Source organism: Canis lupus, chromosome 12, assembly GCF_011100685.1.
Source record: "Canis lupus familiaris isolate Mischka breed German Shepherd chromosome 12, alternate assembly UU_Cfam_GSD_1.0, whole genome shotgun sequence".
NCBI classification, from domain to species: Eukaryota; Metazoa; Chordata; class Mammalia; order Carnivora; family Canidae; genus Canis; species Canis lupus.
The window spans coordinates 56,287,112-56,307,914 of NC_049233.1; the positions used below are offsets into that span (position 1 = coordinate 56,287,112).

The window sequence follows — 20,803 nt, forward strand, 5'->3', positions numbered from 1 at the left end:
TTTCCATTCTGGAGTCTCTGCCCACTGTACTTCTTCATAGAGGTGCACCTTCTGACTAGGCTTACAGGTGCCCTCCTATCTTCCTCAGGTGCAGCTGCCCACAAAGTTGCCAGCCATGAGTGCCACAGAAACAGAGTGGAGGGAAATACCAGAGAGAAAGGCTTTTTCCCAACTCAGAATTTCACTTGTGCCAAGAATTACACAGACTCTCATGAAGACATTCCAGCAGTTTCTGTCTTGTAAGTCCTCTAAGAATCAGAGTAAATCTCTCATAAGACCCTTCTGTCACCTTCCAACCTTTACCTCTGGAACCTCTGGAATCAGGTGCTCTCATTTGGATGGATCATGCAGGAAAGTGATGCCATCCCCTGTGCCATTATTCTTGTCTTCCCCAAGTTAGTAGTTAGTAGTTCCTAACCCCATATAAATGAATCTCTTCTCCCTCAGTCATAAAACAGTATGTCCGTAAGAATCAATGGTTATACACAGGGGCTGGTGTGTATTTAATATGAGTAGGTAGGTGGGAGAAGGGGTCTTTTCTACAGCTCAGCCACTCAAGGTGCTTTGTTTGGCTCTGTAATCTACTATTTATGTGACATGGGTTGGCTTCTGGAAAAATAGTGAGTTAAAGAATCTGCCTTCTTCTCATGCCCACTGCTCTTTTTATACACCTAGTCTCACTGGAGCATATTTTATTTTATTTTAGATTTTATTTATTTCTTCACGAGAGGCATAGAGAGAGAGAGAGGCAGAGACATAGGAAGAGGGAGAAGCAGGCTCCCTGTGGTGAACCTGATGACGAGACTCGATCCCAGGACCCCGGGATCACAACCTGAGCTAAAGGCAAATGCTCAACCACTGAGCCACCCAGGTGCTCTGGAATATATTTTTAAAAGATGCAAGCAATTAGAATATTTTTGAAGGTGGCTAGGGCTTTTCAACTGTTGGTTGTTTTTGTAGTTATCCACTGTAGCACCTTTTTGTTATCTTCAGGTGAAAGGGACTGAAGATCTTTCTGCCATGACATTTCTCAAAATATGCTGCATAGATTACCACCTACTTCATCCATGTGTTAGATAATGCTATTCAGATAATTTGGGCATATTACTGTAAAAAAGAGGACCTACAAGAAGTAAATTTATAAGAGGTAAAATTATTTTTAGGTATATTTTTATATTGGGAAAATGTTTTAATTTCAGTAGTACCAGTGTCACAGCTGAATAGCTATTAGAAAAATGCATTAATGAAAAACCTATTTGTGGATTAATTATGGATGAGAATTTCTTTATTAGTTTACATATGGCCTTGTGTCTTTTGAAAAACTAATTTTATACAAATTTTAATTGAAGATGTATCTGCTGGGGAGTACATACTTATGAAATACAATATTTTCTTTCTTGGAGACAGCACCAATGACTATACTAATATAGAAAGAATCAAGTTTAAGTGTCAAAAACAAGTTATGCCATTGATTTTGTTAAACAATACAAGATTCAGATTCAACTAATGTTTATGGAGTCCCTAATTTGGCCAGATATTGTACTATTATAGGTATCTATTATTTAACCTCTAATTCTTCAGAGTTAGAAATGAACTTGGTGTTCTTATTCACATTTTACAGATAAGAAATGTGTGGTCTGAATAAGTTAGATGGTGACTCCGTGTCTAGTGGGTAATAGATGTGGGACTTGAAGCCAGGGCTCCCTGATGCCAAGGAGGAAGTTAATTAGTGACTTTGCTGTTATTAAATTTATGACCTCAGTCCAACTTCTCTTTACTCCAAAATCTACAGTATATTTCTAGTTAACTGAAGAGTGAAGATTCTTGTGGGTTACTACATGTATTTGGTGGATGATGACAATATATGAGAAAGTATTTCTACTTCTGATAGGAATCTTTCTTTAATAAAGGAATAGTGATGTGCTAACCAAATGGCACATGCTTCCTTTTTCATTGTTCTTAGTTAGGTGCTAAGAGACTGTTAATTAACCTGTCTATAATTATATTATGATGCCTTAGATAGTTTTGTGCAGCTTAAAATAATTTCTAAACTCTTCCAAGTTAATGCTTTTTTAAGGTTATTAATGCTAAATGCTTTTTAAAAATTTCCAAGTTGTTATTTTGAAAAAATTTCAACTTATAGGTAAACTAAAAAAAATATTATGAGCACATATGCTCTTTATCTAGATTCACTAGTTGTTAAACAACTTACTACATTTGTAATCTCCCTCTCATATTTGTAGATACATATTTGCTGAACCATTTCAAAATCAGTTGCAAATATCATAGTTCAGCCCTAGATGCCTCAACATATAACTCCTCACGAGGACATTCTTCTTCATTACCTTACTGCTGTCACACCCAAAATATAGAACATCAGTGTAAGAATATTACCTGACATCAACCCATATCAAAAATTTCCCAATCATCCACTTAATATCTCTCATAGTTATTTTTTGATAAGGTCATGATTCAGTTTTTCAATTTCATTTTCTATATTTTGATAAAACTCATGATTCAATCAGGGATTATTCAGTACATTTAGTTATATTAATTTCTTTAAATTTAGAACAGTTCCTCTCTTATTTTTCATTACTCTGAGACTTTTGTTTTTTAAGTCCAGGCCTATTTTGTTTAATTTCCTACTGACTATTTCTATATTACTGGAACCAAGTTAAACGTTATTGTCAAGAACACTACACAGATGATCCTCAGTGTATTAAATCAGGAGACATATAGTAACTGACTTTTTTCGTTATTGGTGGTGCTAACTTTAATTATTTGATTAGGGTGGTATCGGAGATTCTTCTACTGTAAAGGTATCCTTTTCTCTTGCAATTGATAGATAACTGTGGGTGATACTTTAAGATTATATGAGTATCTTGAACCAAAATTTCATTCAATATTTTTAGCATTCATGCTGATCTGGTTGAATCAGTTATTACATTTGTGCTTGCAAAAGGATGATTTTCTATTTATATCATTCATTTTACATTTATTAATAGACCTCCTTTATGAAAGAATGTTCTCCTCTTCCCCATCTCTTTTGTTTCACTTCCTTGCTTTCTGACTCAGCAGGATATTACAAGTTCTTATACAAGTACCTTATATTTTTCATGCCCAAGACCTGGAAGCAACCATTTTTCTAAAGATCCTTAGTTCCTTTTAGTAGGGAATTGAATTTAGAAACCAGCATCTGGGTTCACGGTGTGGATATAATTTCTCTGCACCTCCAGGATACAAAATAAACAATAAAATACATATACAGAGAAGCCCACTTAATGTGTATCTTCTTTATTTTTATCATTCATATACAAAAGATAGTGAGATATATATTTTTTCATTTAACAATATATATGGAAGTCATTCCTTATCAGTTGATAAACATCTTCTCAGTCTTTTTGTGTAGCCTACGTGGTACTCCATCATTTGAATATACAGTAGTTTATAAAAATCTATTGCCTACTATTGCAGGGCATCTAACTTGTTTTCAATATTTTGCTATTATAATTAATGTCCCAGTAAATGTTACCTGTGTTTTTTATAGTATGGAGAATAGCTCCTCAGAGTAAATCTCCAGAAGTAGAATTGCTGAGTCAAAGGAAATATTTGGTTTTGCTACATATTGCCAAATTCTCCTTCATCAGGGTGGCATAATGTTATGTTCTCACCAGCTATGTATGAGAATATGTTTCTTCACAACCTCAATAACAAGCTGTATTGTCAAGCTTTGGATTTGTGTCAATCTGATAAGTGAGAAATGGTCAATAAGTAAGTTTTCATCTGCATTTTTTAATAAATTAAGTGACCTTGAATCCTAAGAATCATTTATATATATATTTTTTCCTATGAAGCATATATTCTTGTCTAGTAGCTCATATTTTAGAGTTTTATATTTTTGGAATACCTTTTATCTATAATATGTGCTGCAAATAATTTATCTAATTTTGAAACTTTAAAAAATTTTGATAATGGTGTTTTTTGCACATGTAAAGGTTACCTTAAAATGTTTTATGTAGTTCAATTCATCTCTTATTATATCAGGATTTTAGTCAGTTAGAAAGGCTCTCCCCATACTGAAGTTATAAAAGAATTTCATCCATGTTCTGTTCTAGTATGTATGGTTTCACTTTTTTATTTAGTTAATTGATCCATTTTTAGTTCTGGTATTTTTTGAATATATATATGATATTTTCCCCAAAAATCCATTGTATTAATACATTTTATTTAAAAGTACCTTTTCTTCAGTGATTTGAAATACCAGCTTATTATATATTAAATTTACATATGTACCTAAGTCTCTCTCCATACTTTCTATTGCATTCCATTCATATTTTCATAGTACCCTGTCTTAATTTTTTATGTCTTAATATTTAGTTGGGCTAGGTACCCTCTATTGCTTCTTCTAAACAGTTTTTTTCTAGCTCTTTCATCATGATTATTTTCCTATAAAATTTTGAAATGCACTTATCTGGCTGCTAGTATTCTTTTTTCTGGCTGCTGGTATTTTCATGAAATCATGTTAAGTTTATAATAACTATGGTGAAAATTGACATTTTCATAATGTTGACTAATACTATCCAAGAATAGGGATACTTTTCCATTTGTTTAAGCCTACTTTTCTGTCTTTCAGAGTATTTTAAGATTTTTTCAAACATGTTTTTCAAATATCTTGTTAAAGTATTCTTAAGTGCTTAATTTATTATGGTGGCCATTATAAATAACATTTTCTTCCATTCTACCTTACAATAATTTGTGTATATGAGGGACATCAATTTGTGTATATTATTTGTCTTTCTACCATACTTAATTCTTTATTTTTGGTCTTAGTTTAATCATTGAATTCTTATGGAGGTTTACATTTGTACTATTATGTCTTCTTTAAATAAGCTATCTTAATTCTTCTTATGTTCCTAAGTGTTTATTCTTATGTGATGTAATTAATTAATGCAAGGTTAAAATTGGAGATAGTGAACTTTTTTGCCTTGTTCCTGACCATAGATGGAGGGAATGTTTTTAGCATTTCCTGTTAATTCAATAAGCTAGATACTGGCTTTAGGATATCTATCTATCTACATATATATATTATATATATATATTCTCTATATATAATATATATGGTAAATATCAATTTAGTAAATTGTGTTTTCTTAGAGAATTATCCATTTCATCTAAATTTTCAAGTGTATTTGCATAGAGTTGTACAAACTAGTAAATTACAATTTTATAGTTTATTTCAATGGGTATTTTCTCCTCTGTAGTTTATTATTTGGTGTATTTGTGTTTCCTTCTTTGTGATTCCTCTATTGTTAATTTTTATTAAAAATACAAACATTTCTAAAAAAATAAAATACAAACATTTCTAAAAAAATAAAAATACAAACATTTCTATTTTCTGTTTTCTAATTTTAAAATCTGCTTTCATTATTTTATTCCTTTTTTGGATGCCTTTTTGATAATAGTCATTCTAACAGATGTGAGGTAGTTTTGGTTTGCATTTCCCTGGTGATGAGTGACATTGAACACCTTTTCATGTGCCTGTTGGCTATCTGTATGTCTTCTTTGGGAAAATGTTTATTCAGATCCTCTGCCCCCTTTTTTTTTGTCTTGTTTTTATTTGTTTGTTTGTTTCTCTGCCCATTTTTAAATTGGATTGTTTGCTTTTTTACTATTGAGTTCTTTATGTGTTTTGGCTATTAACCCATTATTGAATATGTGATTTGCAAATATTTTCTCCCATCAGTGCGTTGCCTTTTCATTTTGTTGATGGATTATCTTGCTGTGGAGAAGCTTTTTAGTTTCATGCAATCCCACTTGTTTATTATTGCTTTTGTTGCCATTGTTTTTGGTCAGATCCAAAAAATGATTGCCCATACCAATGTCAAGGAGTTTACCGCCTATGTATTCTTCCAGGAGTTTTATAGTTTCAGGTATTGAATTCAAGTCTTTAATTCACTTGAATTAATTTTTTTGTGTGTATGGTGGAGAAAGTAGCTCAGTTACATTCTTTTAGATGTGACTATTCAGTTTCCTCAGCACCATTTATTAAATGGTGTCCTGATCATCATATGGTTTTACTTATACGGGGAATATAAGAAATAGTGAAAGGGATTATAAAGGAAATGAGGGGAATTGAGTGGGAAAAATTAGAGAGGGTGGCAAACCATGAGAAACTCCTAACCTCTGGAAACGAATAAAGGATTGCAGAAGGTGAGATGAGTGGAGGGTTGGGGTAACTGGGTGAAGGGCATTGAGGAGGGCACTTGATGGTTTGAGGACTGGGTGTTATACTACATGTTGGCAAATCGAACTTCAGTAAAAACAAATGAAAAAAAAATAAAGACACTGTCCTTTTATCCTTGTATATTCCTGGGTTCTTTGTTGTAAATTAATTGACCATATATGGATGGGCGTATTTCTGGGTTCTCTGTTCTCTTCCACGGATCTATTTGTATGTTTCTATACTAATATCCTACTGTTTGGATTACTCTACTTCTATTTTGTAATTGGGGAGCATGATGACCCAGGTTTATTTTTCTTTCTCAAGAGTGCCATCGTTATTTGAAGTCTTTTGTGGTTTTATACAAGTTTTAGGATTTTTTTTCTATTTCTGTGAGAAGTGCCGGAATTGTGATAGGGATTGCATTGAACCTGTGGATTGCTTTAGGATATGGACATTTTACAGTATTAATTCTTCCGTTTCATAGCACAAAATGTCTTTCCATTTATTTGTGTCTTTTCAGTTTCTTGCATCAATGTCCTAGAGTTTTCAGACTACAGGTTTTTTACCTCCTTGGTTAAATATATTCCTAGGTATTTTATACTTTCTGTTGTAATTTTAAATGCGGTTGTGTTCTTAATTTTTCTTTCTGATAGTTCATTATTAGTGCTTAGAAATGTAACAGACTTCTGTGTATTAATTTTGTTCCCTGCAACTTTACTGAATCCATTTATTAGTTCTAACAGTGTTTGGTAGAGTCTTTAGAGTTTTTTATAAGTAGTATGCCATCTGCAAATAGTGACAGTTTTACATCTTTCTTTCCAGTATGTATGTCATTTTCTTTTCTCTTATTTAGTTACTCTGACTAGAACCTTTAATACCATGTGAAATAGAAGTGGCAAGAGTAAGCATGTTTATCGTGTTTCTGATCTTCAAAGAAAGCTCTTTTCTTTTCACCATTGAGTATGATATTAGTTATGGGTTTGTCATACATGTTCTTTATTATGTTGAGGTACATTTTTTCTATACCACTTTGTTGAGAGTTTTTAAAATCATAAATGGATGTTGAATTCTGTCAATTTTCTTGCATCTATTGAGACGATATAATTTTTATCTTTTATTTTATAATGTGGTATGTCACATTCATTGATTTGCAGATGTTAAGCCATCCTTGAATCCTTTTAATGTGTTATTTAATTCAATTTGCTAATATTTTGTCAAGGATTTTTGCATCTATGTTCATCAGGGATGGTGGCCTATAGTTCTCTCTTTTTGTGTCCTTATCTGGTTTTGGTATCAAGGTAATACTGGCCTCATAAATGAGTTTGGAAGTGTTCCCTCCTCTTTAGTTTTATAGAAAAATTTAAAGATAGGCACTAAATATTTGAGTGATTGGTAGAGTTCACTAGTGAAGTTGTTTGGTCCTGGATTTTTGTTTTCTGGGAGGTTTTTGAGTACTGACTCAATCTCCCTACTAGTAATCAGTTTATTCAGATTTTCTATTTTTTCATGATTCAATCTTGGAAGATTGTATGTTTCTAGGAATTTGTCTATTTCTTCTAGCCTTTTGCAATTTGTTGGTATATAATTGTTCATAGTAATCCCATCATTCTTTATATTTCTGTAGTATTAGTTGTAACTTCTACTTTATTTCTGATTTTATTTGAACTCTCTAATACTTACTGAGCCTAACTAGAGAATAGTCGATTTTGTTTATCTTTTCAAAGAACTGTCTCTTAGATTCATTGATCTTTTCTATTGTATTTTTAGTTTCTATTTCATTTATTTCCACTCATCAATATTATTTCCCTCCTTCTAATTTTGGGCTTTATTTGTTCTTCTTTTTATAGTTCCTTTAGGTATAAAGTTCGATGGTTTATTTGAGATTTTTTTGACTCTTGAGACAGGCCTGTATAGCTATGAACTTTCCTCTTAGAACTTCTTTTGCTACATCCCATAGATTTTGGTATATTTCCATTTTCACTTGTCTCAAGGTGTTTTTTATAAAAATTTCTTCTTTAATTTCTTTATCGACCCATTTGTTGTTTACTAAGTATGTTAAATTTCTATCATCATTTATTCTGTGACATTTCTGTAGATATGTCCATGTTCACTGAAGCACCTTCTCTAGTACATTCCTAAAGACATGCTTCTGGACAAAGTATTCCTTAAGATTTTGCATTCTTAAAACTGTTTTTAAACAGATTTTAAATTTGGGGGTTATAACTTTATTTAAGTAGAAATCTATAGCTTATACTTTAGTCCCCTGAAATTCTTGAAAATAAGATGTTGCTGTTGTCTTGCTTTGTATTTTGCTGTGAGAATTCTTTTTTTTTTTCTAAAAGAAATATTCCAGTATAGTTAACATACAGTGTTATATTAGTTTCAGGTGTACAATGTAGTGATTCAACAATTCTCTACATTACTGAGTGCTCCTTATGATATGTGTGCTATTAATTCCCTTCACCTATTTCACCCATTCCCCAACTCACCTCTCCTCTGATAAGCATCAGTTTGTTCTCTGTAGTTAAGAGTCTGCTTTTTAGTTTTTCTCTCTCTCTCATTTTTATTCACTTGCTTTGTTTCTTAAATTCCAGATATGAGTTAAATCATTCAGTATTTGTTTTTCTCTGACTAGCTTATTTCATTTAGCATTATACTTTCCAGTTCCATCCATGTTGCAAATGGCAAGATTCCATTCTTTCTTATGGCTGAATAATATTCCATTGTATGTACGTGTATATATATAATAGCTTCTTTATCCAATAATCCATCAATGGACACTTGGGCTGCTTCCATAATTGGCTATTATAAATAATTCTGTGATAAGCTTTGGGATACATATATATTTTCAAATTAGTGTTTTCTTATTGTTTGAGTAAATACTCAACAGTGGAATTACTGGATCATATGGACCTCTATTTTTAGTTTTTAGAGGAACCTACATAATGTTTTCCACAGTGGCTATACCAGGTTGCATTCCCACCGATAGTGTACAAACTTGACTATTACTGTATGGAAATGCAATGCATTTCTGTTCTTGATTTTTATCCTGTTACCTTACTGAATTCCTTTATTAGTTGTAGTAGATTTTTTTTTTGGTGGAATTTTCAGGGTTTCCTGTACATAGTATAATATCTGGAAATGGTGAAAGTTTTACATCATCCTTACAAAATTGGATTTTTTTCCCTTTTTTGGCCTGAGTACTGAGGCTAGAACTTCCAGTTCTATGTTGAATAAAAGCAGTGAAAGTGGGCATCCTTGTCTTTATTCCTGATCTTAATGCGAAAGCTCTTAGGTTTTCACCATTGAGTATGATGTTAGCTGTGGGTTTGTTATAGGCAGTCTATATGATGTTGAGATATATTCTCCTTAAACCTACTTTGTTGAGGGTTTTTATCATGAATGGATGTTGTACTTTGTCAAATGCTTTTACTGCATCTATTGAAATGACCATATGGTTTTTATCCTTTCTCTTGTTGATGTGATGTATCAAGTTGATTGATTTGCAAATATTGAAACACTCTTGCACCCCAGTATTAAATCCCGCTTGATCATGGTGAATGATTTTTTAAAATATATTGTTAGATTCTGTTTGCCAATATTTTGTTGAGTATTTTTGCATCTATGTTCATGAGAAATATTGTTTTGTAGCTCTCTTTTTTGGTAATGTGTCTCTGGCTGGCTTTCATATCACAGCAATGCTGGCCTCATAGAATGAATTTGGAAGCTTTCCTTCCTTTTCTGTTTTTTTTTTGGGGGGGGGGGAATTTTGAGAAGAATAAGTATTGACTCTTCTTTAAATGTTTGATATAATTTGCCTGTGAAACCATCTGGTCCTGGACTATTTTTTGTTTGGGAGTTTTTTGATTTCTGATTCAATTTCATTACTGGTAATCTATTCAAATCTTTTACTTCTTCCTGATTCAGTTTTGGGAGGTTATATGTTTCTAGGAACTTATTTATTTCTTATAGATTCTCCAATTTGTTGGCATATCATTTTTCATATGTTCTCTTTGTATTTCTGTGATGTTGGTTGTTATTTCTCCTTTTCCACTTATGAATTTGTTTATTTGAGTCCTTTCTCTCTCACTGTGTGTATTATTTTTATGAGTCTGGCTAAAGGTTTATCAATTTTATTATCTTTACAAAGAACCAGCTCCTTTCATTGATCTGTTCTATTGTGGTTTTAGTTTATATTATTTGTTTCTGCTTTAATATTTATTAGACTTCCTCCTGCTGGTTTTGAGTTTTATTTTTCTTTATCTGGCTCTGTTAGGTGTAGGTTAAGATGTTTACTTGAGAACTTTCTTGCCTCTTAAGGTAGGTCTGTAATGATATAAACTTCCCTCTTAGAACAGCTTTTGCTGCATCCCAAAGATTTGGGGCCATTGTGTTTCATTTTCACATCTTTCTCTCTTTTTCTCCTTGGTTTGTTTGTTTACCTATTCATTGTTTAGTAGCATTTTGTTTACTTTTCATATATTTGTGTTCTTTCTAGATTTTGTCCTTGTAGTTGATTTCTAGTTTCATAGCATTGTGCTTAGAGAAGATACATGGTATGACATTAATATTTTAAAATTTGTTGAGACTTGTTTTGTGTCCTAACGTGATCTATTTTGAAGCATGTTCCATGTGCACTTGGAAACAATGTGTACACTACTGTTTTAAGATGGAATGTTCTGAATATCTCTGTTTGATCCATCTGGTCCCATGTGCCATTCAAGCCATTCTTTGCTTGTTGATTTTCTGTTTGGATTATCTATCCTTTGGTGTCAGTGGGATGTTAAAGTTTCCTATCATTATCATATTACTATCAATTACTTCTTTATGTTTCCTATTAACTACTCTAAGTATTTGGGTGCCCCCAATATTGGGTGCATAAACATTTACAATTGTTATATCTTCTTGTTGGTCTATTCCTTTTATGTACATATGTTTGTTTTTTAAAGTCTATTTTCTCTGATATAAATATTGCTAACCTAGCTTTCTTTTTGACATCCATTTGCATAATAAATGATATTTCCATCCCTTCATTTCCAGACTATGTATGTCTTTATTTCTGAAATGAGTTTCTTATAGGCAGCATATAGATGAGTCTTGCTTTTTTATCCAATCTAGCACCCTTTGTCTTTGATTGGAGTGTTTATTAGTTCATTTATATTCAAGGTAGTTATTGATAGGTGTGTACTTACTGCCATTTTGTTACTTGTTTTAAGGTTATTTTTGTAATTTTTCTGTTCCTTTCTTCTCTTGCTTTCCTCTCTCCATTTGCTCACTTTTTTACTGATATGCTTTGATTCTTTTTTCTTAATTTTTTGCTTATCTGTTTTTGTTTTTTGTTTTTTTGTTTTTTTGTTTTGGCTACCATTAGTTTTGTATGTAACATCTTATGCATTTGGCAGTCTCTTTTAAGTTGATAGTCTCTTAAGTTTGAACCCATTCTTTACGCTTCTCCCCACCATTTTGCAAGAATATGGTGCCATACTTTGCAACTTTTTATTTTGTGAATCTCTTGACTGATTTTTATAGATAATTTTACTGTTCTTGCGCTTCCTAGTTTTCTTACTTCTTCTTATGGTCTCTCCTTTGCACTTAAGGAGTCCCCTTTAACATTTCTTCTAGGGCTGAGTTAGTCATGATGAATTCCTTTAGCTTTCTTTTGTCTAGGATGTTCTTTATCTCTTCTTCTATTCTGAATAATAGCCTTGCTGGATAAAGTATTCTTGGCTGCAGGTTTTTTGTTTTGTTTTTGTTTTTGTTTTAGCACTTTCAGCATATCATGCTATTCTATTCCCTCTGGCCTGCAGTTTCTGGTGAAAAATCAGTTGATAGCCTTATGGGGTTTTCCTTACATGTAATTGTTTTCTTTTCTATTGTTGCTTATAATATTCTGTCTTTATTACTATCTTTTGCCATTTTAATTGCTATGTGTCTTGGTGTGGATCTTTTTTAGTTGATTTTGTTGGGGGCTCTCTATGCTCCCTGCATCTAGATGTATATTTTCTTGTTTTCATTTGTTATTGTTAATTTTTCTCTCTCCTATTCTGCTTGATTGCTTCCATTACTCTGTACTCCAGGTCATTGGTCCGTTCTCCTGCTTCCTCTAGTCTGCTATTTATTCCTTCTAGTATATGTTAAGTTTCAGTTATTGTATTTCTTTATCTTTAATTGGTTCTTTTTAATGTTTTGGATCTCTTTGTTGAGGGTCTCACTGAGGTGCCCTGTTAGCACATGCTCTGAAATTAGTTAATAAATCTCCCTCCTATATACCCCAAGCATTTTTCAAACTGCTGCTTCTTTGCTGTGTCTCCATGGGACTGTTTATTGTGTCTTTAGGACAGAGACTCAATTTCCCAGGTCTCCTAGAGCTCAGCTCATTGATTTTTAGCATTCCAGGTATTAAGCCCTTCTGATTGTAAGAACTTGCTCAATTAGACCCCTCTGTTTTCAGAGCCAAATGTTATGGGGATTTATCTTCCCTGTTTAGGTCCCTTATGCCTGGGGTGCTTGGTGTGAAGGTCTGTTTCTTTTCCCTCTTTATGCTTGTGGTATCCCTCCCTTCTATGGACAATCCCACAGGTCCCTTTAGTTCTAGACCCCATCTGTGCCCTCCCCATCCTCTTTGATGAGGCCTCTTCTCTATAGTTAGCTGTGAAGAGTCTGTTCTACCAGTTTTTGGGTAGTCCCCTGGGTTATTTATTCTGACATAGGTGTTATCTAGTTGCATCTGCAGACTGAGGTGAGCTTAAGATCTTCCTACTCTGTCACTTTGCCAGGAAGTCACACTTGCTGTGAGAATTCTCATTTCAATCTTCCATTCTTACCTTTGTAGATTTCTTGGACTTTTTTTTTCAGGAGACACTGAAAAATTGATTTATCTTTAAAATATTTTAGTTTCGTTAGTATATGTCTGAGTAGATCATTTGGTTAACTTTAAGTACATGGTAGACCTTTTCAATATACAGATTCATGTCTTCTTTTATTTCTGGAAAGTTTTCATGAATTTTAGTTTTAAATATTAGAATTATTCTGTTGATTTTTTTCTCATGGACTCTAATTATGTGTGTACTGGGTATTTTCTATTTTCTATGTATCTCACTTTATAAGACTTATTACCTTTTCATTTCTTTTCCATTATCTTTTTTTAAAATTTTTATTTATTTATGATAGTCACACAGAGAGAGAGAGAGAGAGAGAGAGGCAGAGACACAGGCAGAGGGAGAAGCAGGCTCCATGAACCGGGAGCCCGACGTGGGATTCAATCCCGGGTCTCCAGGATCGTGCCCTGGGCCAAAGGCAGGCGCCAAACCTCTGCGCCACCCAGGAATCCCTCTTTTCCATTATCTTGATTACTTTTACTCCTCTCCTAAATGTCCCCTATTAGTTTTTCAGTCAAATAAATTCTATGTCAGTCATGTTTTAATTTAGAGTTTATTTTTGAGGTAACTTTATCTTTTTCTTCTCTTCTTTCCTGAGTTTGCTTATTTTATGTTTCATGTTTTTATCTTCTTTTCCATTTCTAAATCTTAATATTTCTAATTTTTATCAAGGCCACTTTTTTAATATCTGAAAATACTTTTAAGGCATTTTTTTCTGATTAAGGTGCAGGGTTATAGTCTTTCTCTGCTTCGTGATGGTTTTGGGGAAAATTTTGATCAACTAACAATTTTAACTATCATTTTCTACTTTTTTCTTAGAATAGTTTGATGGATGTTTCTTACATTAACTACTGATTAAAAATTTTTTTGTTTCACTTTTACAGTAATAGCATATGTATTTAATCATGGGTGGTGAATATGGGTAGTTTACCAGATATATTACCTCATGTGTGCTCTCTTACATTAAAACCATGAAATAAATTTATTTAATAAATTGCACTTGTTTTTTAAGATTGCTATTCTTGTAAATTAAAGTTATTATGAAGATGTGCAATGGAAATCATGCTTCTAAACTCTTGTTCTAGCAAACATATTTTTCTAAGAGGTCTTATTGAGGCATCATGAGAAATAAAAACAGTTCTCTAGTTCATTGGAAAATTCTTTTATCTCTAAAGGTGTGTACTTTGGGAGTATATCTTTGATTTTGTGAATTTATTTTATAGAAATTAATTTTTAATTTCTATGTTCTTAATTTCTACCCCCTTGCTTCTACCCCCTTGCTTCTCTCTTTATTTTCACCACCAAACATCTAAACACCTTCAATTCTTATGGCTAGCATTTCTATTCATATACATTTACAAGCCACTTCCTTTTGACTCCTCAGCAGTCAATCCTCTAACCTACCTGGTAACAGACCTGTTCTCAATAATCACTTGTTCATCTTAGGTTCTTTTTCTGGGTTAGATTAACTTCAGATATACCAAGATAGACCCTTTGCTTTCTTTCCCAGTTTTCCATGAAATGTCCACCAAACTCTACAGAGATTTGGACTTCACTTGTTTTTAATGGTTTCATGTATTTTTCCTTGGATAAGTCATTTGAAGTCTTAAATCTCTCTTTCATCTATACTGTAGATGTGGATATAGGTGGATATTATTGACTTCGCTTGTTGATCTCTCTCATTCTCTCTCTTTCCTTAGGATGAATGGAGAGCTTCAGGTTTATGTGTCTGTCTTTTCCTGTAGACACTCAGAAGCCTCTTTTCCAATATTTTCAAAGTAGCCTAAGTTTTAGAAACACAATTTATATTTTATGTGTGGAAAGTTGGTTTGATTGGTGTCATATTAATTTAATAATATGGAAGCAAATATTCTGCATTACAAAACCTATAAGTTAATTGATTTGAAAATACTCTCAACTCATAAACTAAAAATTTCTTCCAGGTCATGCAGTGTTTAAGTTGTTCTAATTCTATTGCTAGCAACTCTTTATCCCTAGTTATTCATTATACAGTCTTGCAAAGCTGTATTTTATTGCAGTTAAGGTCATGTATTCTGAAAAAAATCTTTTTTGAGTTTACTGCCTTGTTCCATCACTTGCAAGCTCTATGATTGTAAAACTTACTTAGTTCCTCTATACCTTAGTTTCCTTCTGTATAAACTGGGGATATCTATCTGTAAGGTTATTATTATGTATTATTATTATGTATGTAAACTTAGAATACTTGGCATATAATACATTTTCAATAGAAGTTTCATTTTTCTGAAACCAAATTTCTGGTTAATAAGTCAAAGAACATGAGAGTTCATTTTTAAACAATGTATTTAGAATTATTGTTTACTAACAAAATATTTCATTGAAAATCTTGGAAAAACAAAAAGTTTTTTAAAATAGTTTTGAAGAGTAGACTATCTGTGATATATAGAGATGAGTTACTTACAAGAGTTGCTATTCTAAAATTATTGGACAGATCACGTGAATTCTTTCAGAATTCTGAATCTTTCAATCACAATTGAAATATGTTGCTTTGGTAGCTTTGAGTATAATATACATATTTTATTATTATCTTTCTTTTCAGTTATACTAAAATTCTTCAGATCTAAGTACTTTTGCTTTTATTTATTTATTTATTTATTTTTGTACTTTTGCTTTTAAATTAGGTGTATATTTCTTTTCATATGATCAATGTAAATGACTAGACAGGCCTTCACAATTTGAGAATTTTTGTGTGTTGAAATAGCTTGATTAGGTGTTCCCCTATGATTTTTAAACAACGTAAAATAGTAGATTATTCTAAATTCAGTAGTCTGTTGGTGGTATAATCATGTGAACACACCTTTGATTTGAAAATGAACATTTGAAATCTGAATCTGAATAAAGAGTATCTCAGTCTTTTAAATCATGGGTGATAACTGTGAATATTGTTGATCCCCGCCTTAGATCTGCTCTAGTGCCTTTTACCAGGTGTGTTTGCATTTACTTCTATGAGGGTCAAAGGGCCTAACCAACTTATAGTTAAATTGATTCTTTCATCCTGACCATTTCCTAACTATGAGACACTATGAATTTAAATTGTAGATCTTTATGTGAACAGGCTCAAAACTACCTATTTTCAGGGAAGATTATTTTCTACTCTGAAATTCTGGTTCCTTGAACTAGTTTTGCCTTAAACTGTATTCTTTGAGCTTAAGTTCACCCTTTTATAATTTCAATGTACTCTTCATTTTTTCTAGTTCCTAAGTATTTCCTCTAATTATTTGAGAACTTAGTAATGCATCATAGAGTGTATTTGTTGAAATACATCTATCATGTGGGTGTTTTGTAGTAATAGAGTTTTATAGAATATTATTGAATATTACTGTGACAGATTTTTCATTCTAATTGTTCATTTTTTGGTCTTTTGGAATATATCTTCAAAATTTTTAATTTTTATTATTTTACTAGCAGTAGTACATGAATTCTTTTCCTATCCTGAATGTAGTTATCAGACTATTTGACATATAACATATAATTTTGTGCAATTCTGAATTGTTCCGTTGTCATATTTTCATCTTAAAAATTGATTATTGCTCTCATTTCCTTCTGGCATTAATGGTATAAAGGAGAAGTGTGAGGCCAGCCTTACCATTTGTTTCATTGTAGTTAGTTTTTTGTTGTTTTTGACTGATGGCTTATAAGTTTTTTTAACATTGCTATTCTTATAAATTAAAGTTATTATGAAGATGTGCAGTGGTCATTGTGCTTCTTCTAAACTCTTGTTCTAGCAAACATATTTTTCTGAGAAATCTTTTTGAGGCATTATGAGGAACAAAAGCAGTTCTCTAATTTAGTTCACTGGAAAATTATTTCATCTCCATAGGTGTGTACTTTGGGAGTATAATGAATTTCTCAATTTTCTCATTGTGCAGTGCCTGGGTCACTGAGTCATGAGAGGCACTACGGAAAAAAAATAATTTCACTTTTTTTTCCCTCATTTAGTACTGGTTCATGGTATGAGGCTTTGACATTCTTAGATGTGGCCTTACTGTCAGCTTTTGCCTCAGTTTAGTTTTAGTTTTTATGTTTTCTATATTCATACATGTGTATTAATTATACTTAATGAGAGGCTGCTTTAGGAGCTGCTGGCCAGAAAAGTTTTAAGTACTAGTTTATTTTCATGTTAATTATAATCAATTTGTTATTAAGATGAAATTTTAAATTTTCACTTGTTTATGACTACTATATGTATGTACAGTACATAATCACTTTAAATATTTTAAATTTATGTACCCTTATCCCGATATACCCCATCCTCACTACTTTTTTCCTAATTATTCATTTTGTTATTTTAATCGAAAAATGTGACATTTCATTGGAATCCTGATGAACAAAAATACTTTTATATTTTAAAAACTATCTGGAATGTAGTAAGAATAAGCTTAAAATTATAATTGTGAAGTTTCACCTTTTTTTGGTGTTATATTCCTATTTTTGATGGCATAATTGATAGATACATACCTTTTTGTAATGGGTGGTTGAACTGTGCCATATTGAAATTTAATATGATAGCTAGGGAAGACTTCATTTTTTTCTCTCTTAAATGTAGATAATAATAAATTATCAACTTAATTATGTATTAGGACATTAATCAAACGCCCACTTCCCCTTACACAATAAGATTTCATTTTAAGAACTACCAACAAAATATTTTTCAATGAAGTAATATGATTGAGCTGGATTATATAAACATTTAAGTAAAAATTAACAATTGAAAAGTCCATTACCATCTAGTTTTTGCATAGTTCTTGAAATATGACACTCTTAGAGTTGTCAAATAACCTGGTTTATCTTTAATGTGTTGTTCTAAATAATACAGTGCCCTCCCTAGTAACCATCTAATTGTGGATGTCAGGCTGTGATTGCCTAATACAATGTATTCAAAAAAAGCGACCAGGAAATAAAATGGATTATTTCCCTCCACTCCTTTGCAAGTTCATTTGGTTTCCTGTAATTGGGACCAAATTTTCCATCTGCCTTGGTCTTCTGTAAATGATTTTAGAGCACTTAGAGCTAAAGCCATCATATTTCCCTGCTTTGAGTTTCTGCTACTATAACCCTTGATTAAATGTCAGGTTTTTGTTTTCATTGTTTTACCCTTTTTTTTCCTATTTACATTTTTGACAGCCTTCCCTCTCAATTGAATACTGTTATCACTTTATTTTAATCCTCTCCCAAGCTGCCTATATTATCACCCCTGTGTTTCAGAACTCGGATTTCTACCCTTTATCCACTAATTGGCTTTTTACCCCAGCTTGCCTTGCTTCCTCTTTGTGCATCTTACCCTTCTTTCTCCACACAATGTGTCCTCCATGTTCATGGTCCTGTCAGATCTTCTTACCTTGTGTCCAGAGGACTTTATTGATATTTTTTCCCCCACACTTCGAAAAGTTTCTGTTAATATGACATTCTTTACAATATTTTCCCAAATAAAAAGCACATTTTCTTATTTTCAAATAAGTTTTTTTGAAAGTATTTGTTGGTGAAGTGAGCATCTTTTAAGATCTTTAAGAGTACACGTTGGTTTCAACAGCTGAGAAAATATATGTAATTCACATTTATTTCATTTTACTCATTTCCATTTATATTTTCCCGTTTGGTGAGGAAAGAATATATGCTTATTATTTTTTCAATGAGTGCTTTTCTTTTTAAATATGAATGTAGTCAAAATATTGTTGTAGGGCATTAAAATTCATACTTTACTTTTTAGTGAGTTGGAGCATGTGGCAAAATCAAAATGCATGAAAATGAGCCAAGACAATATTCCTTGGGAAGCTTATATAGATATAATGAGTAGTGAATTAGTTATTTTATTTGTAATATCTTCTTAATATATTCTATGTAATGGAAGTATATCTATCAATATACATCAAATTATAGAAGAATATGTTAATATATACATGATTGCTAAATTCAACTACCACTAAAAATCTCAAATCAAAAAGTTTGAAATCTACCTTATATCTATGGAACCTTTAAAGAATATTGTCTTTTTCTTTACCATGATCTTGTTGTTTCTCACATTCACAAACTAAAATAGGCCTGGATTTCTATTACAAACTTAAAATTCAGATAGGCTATATTTATTAATTATCAATAATTTTCAAATATTTGACTTGGTAGAAAACATGTCACCAAGCAATTAACCAGAAAAAAATTATCATAGAGATTCAAAACTAACAAGGATTTTGAAATATTATGAACTATATCTACATAATAGTAAAATTATGGCTAAAGAGAATAAAAGTCTGGAGTATTATTACCTAAGGTGAAGGAGAAAGTCTCAGGATGAAGACTAATTATACAATAGGTCAGGGAGTCTATAGGTAAATCAACATACAGACAGATAAAATAAGAGCTCATCATGTGCATTTTATGTGTTTTTATTCTATGAGTTAGGCTTTTAGGATGACTGCATTAAGCCCACCTAGAGAAGACAATTAGTACTGATTTATAGAAAGGAACCAATAAGGAATTTTCTATAAAGCAGCAACTGAAATCATTAGAACCACCTAACTGAAAATATAATTTATTAAGGTATTTAAGGAAAAATAAAGAAATAGACCAAGCTGCTGAATGTCACTGTTACAAATAGTGCTTCTGTGCTAATGATACTTAAAAGTTCTCATCTAAAACCTATAGATCAGTAACACCTGCATAAATGGCATGTAATTTTTCTATAATCTCATCAATATAAATTTCCTAAAGTGGGGGAACCCTGGGTGGCTCAGTGGTTTAGCGCTTGCTTTCAGCCCCAGGGTGCAGTCCTGGAGTCCCAGGATCGAGTCCCACATCGGGCTCCCTGCATGGAGTCTGCTTCTCCCTCTGCCTGTGTCTCTGCCTCTCTGTGTGTGTGTCTCTCATGAATAAATAAAATCTTAAAAAAAAAATTCCTAAAGTGAGGTATTTTTAAATTACACTTTAAGCATTACCTTGTGAACTTGTTCTTCAAATGTATTTATGAAGCCTTTGCTTCATATTTGGAAATTTTTCTCTCATATTTTAGCTGAACATTTGGATTGGGAACTCTGCAAGGGCAGGGAAAACTTTTTTTTGTTTCAGATACATCTGTTTAGAGTTCAGTAGCCTATGCTGTTCTTGAGAAGGTTTATCATGCATAGATATATATAAATTATTTGTCTATCTATCTGTCTATCTATCTATCTATCTATCTATCTATCTATCATCTATCTATCATCTATTTATTTATTTATTTTAAAGATTCTATTTATTTATTCATGAGAGACACACAGAGAGACAGCCAGAGACACAGGCAGAGGGAGAAGCAGGCTCCATGCAGGGATCCTGACATGAGACTCGATCCCGGGTCTCTAGGATCACACCCTGGGCCAAAGGCAGACGCTCAACCGCTGAGCCACCCAGGCGTCCCAAAATATAGAATTTTAAATAGGTTATTAAAGTAAGAGACGGTGGGCCTGGAAATGATTGCTAGGTCTTTGAATCTCTCTTCCCTAGTATGTCCAGTTCCTGCTGTCCGATATGATAGTCACATGTCCCAACTGAGAACTGAAGTGTGGTTTGTCCAAAGTGAGATGACCTATAAATTAAAATATACAGGGACTCCTGGGTGGCTCAGTGGTTGATTGTCTCCCTTTGGCTCAGGGTATGATCCTGGAGCCCTGGGATCCAGTCCCACATCGGGCTC

At 32.4% G+C, this 20,803-nt stretch overlaps 1 protein-coding gene across 1 annotated transcript in view; it reads left to right on the forward strand.

Moving 5' to 3' along the window:
- Positions 1 to 20,803, forward strand: part of LOC119874292 — a 399,775-nt gene that overhangs the window by 312,987 nt on the left and 65,985 nt on the right. The window contains exon 6 of the mRNA XM_038555051.1: positions 89 to 239. Within this exon, the coding sequence (XP_038410979.1) occupies positions 89 to 239 (151 nt within the window). The remainder of the gene's footprint in view (positions 1 to 88; positions 240 to 20,803) is intronic.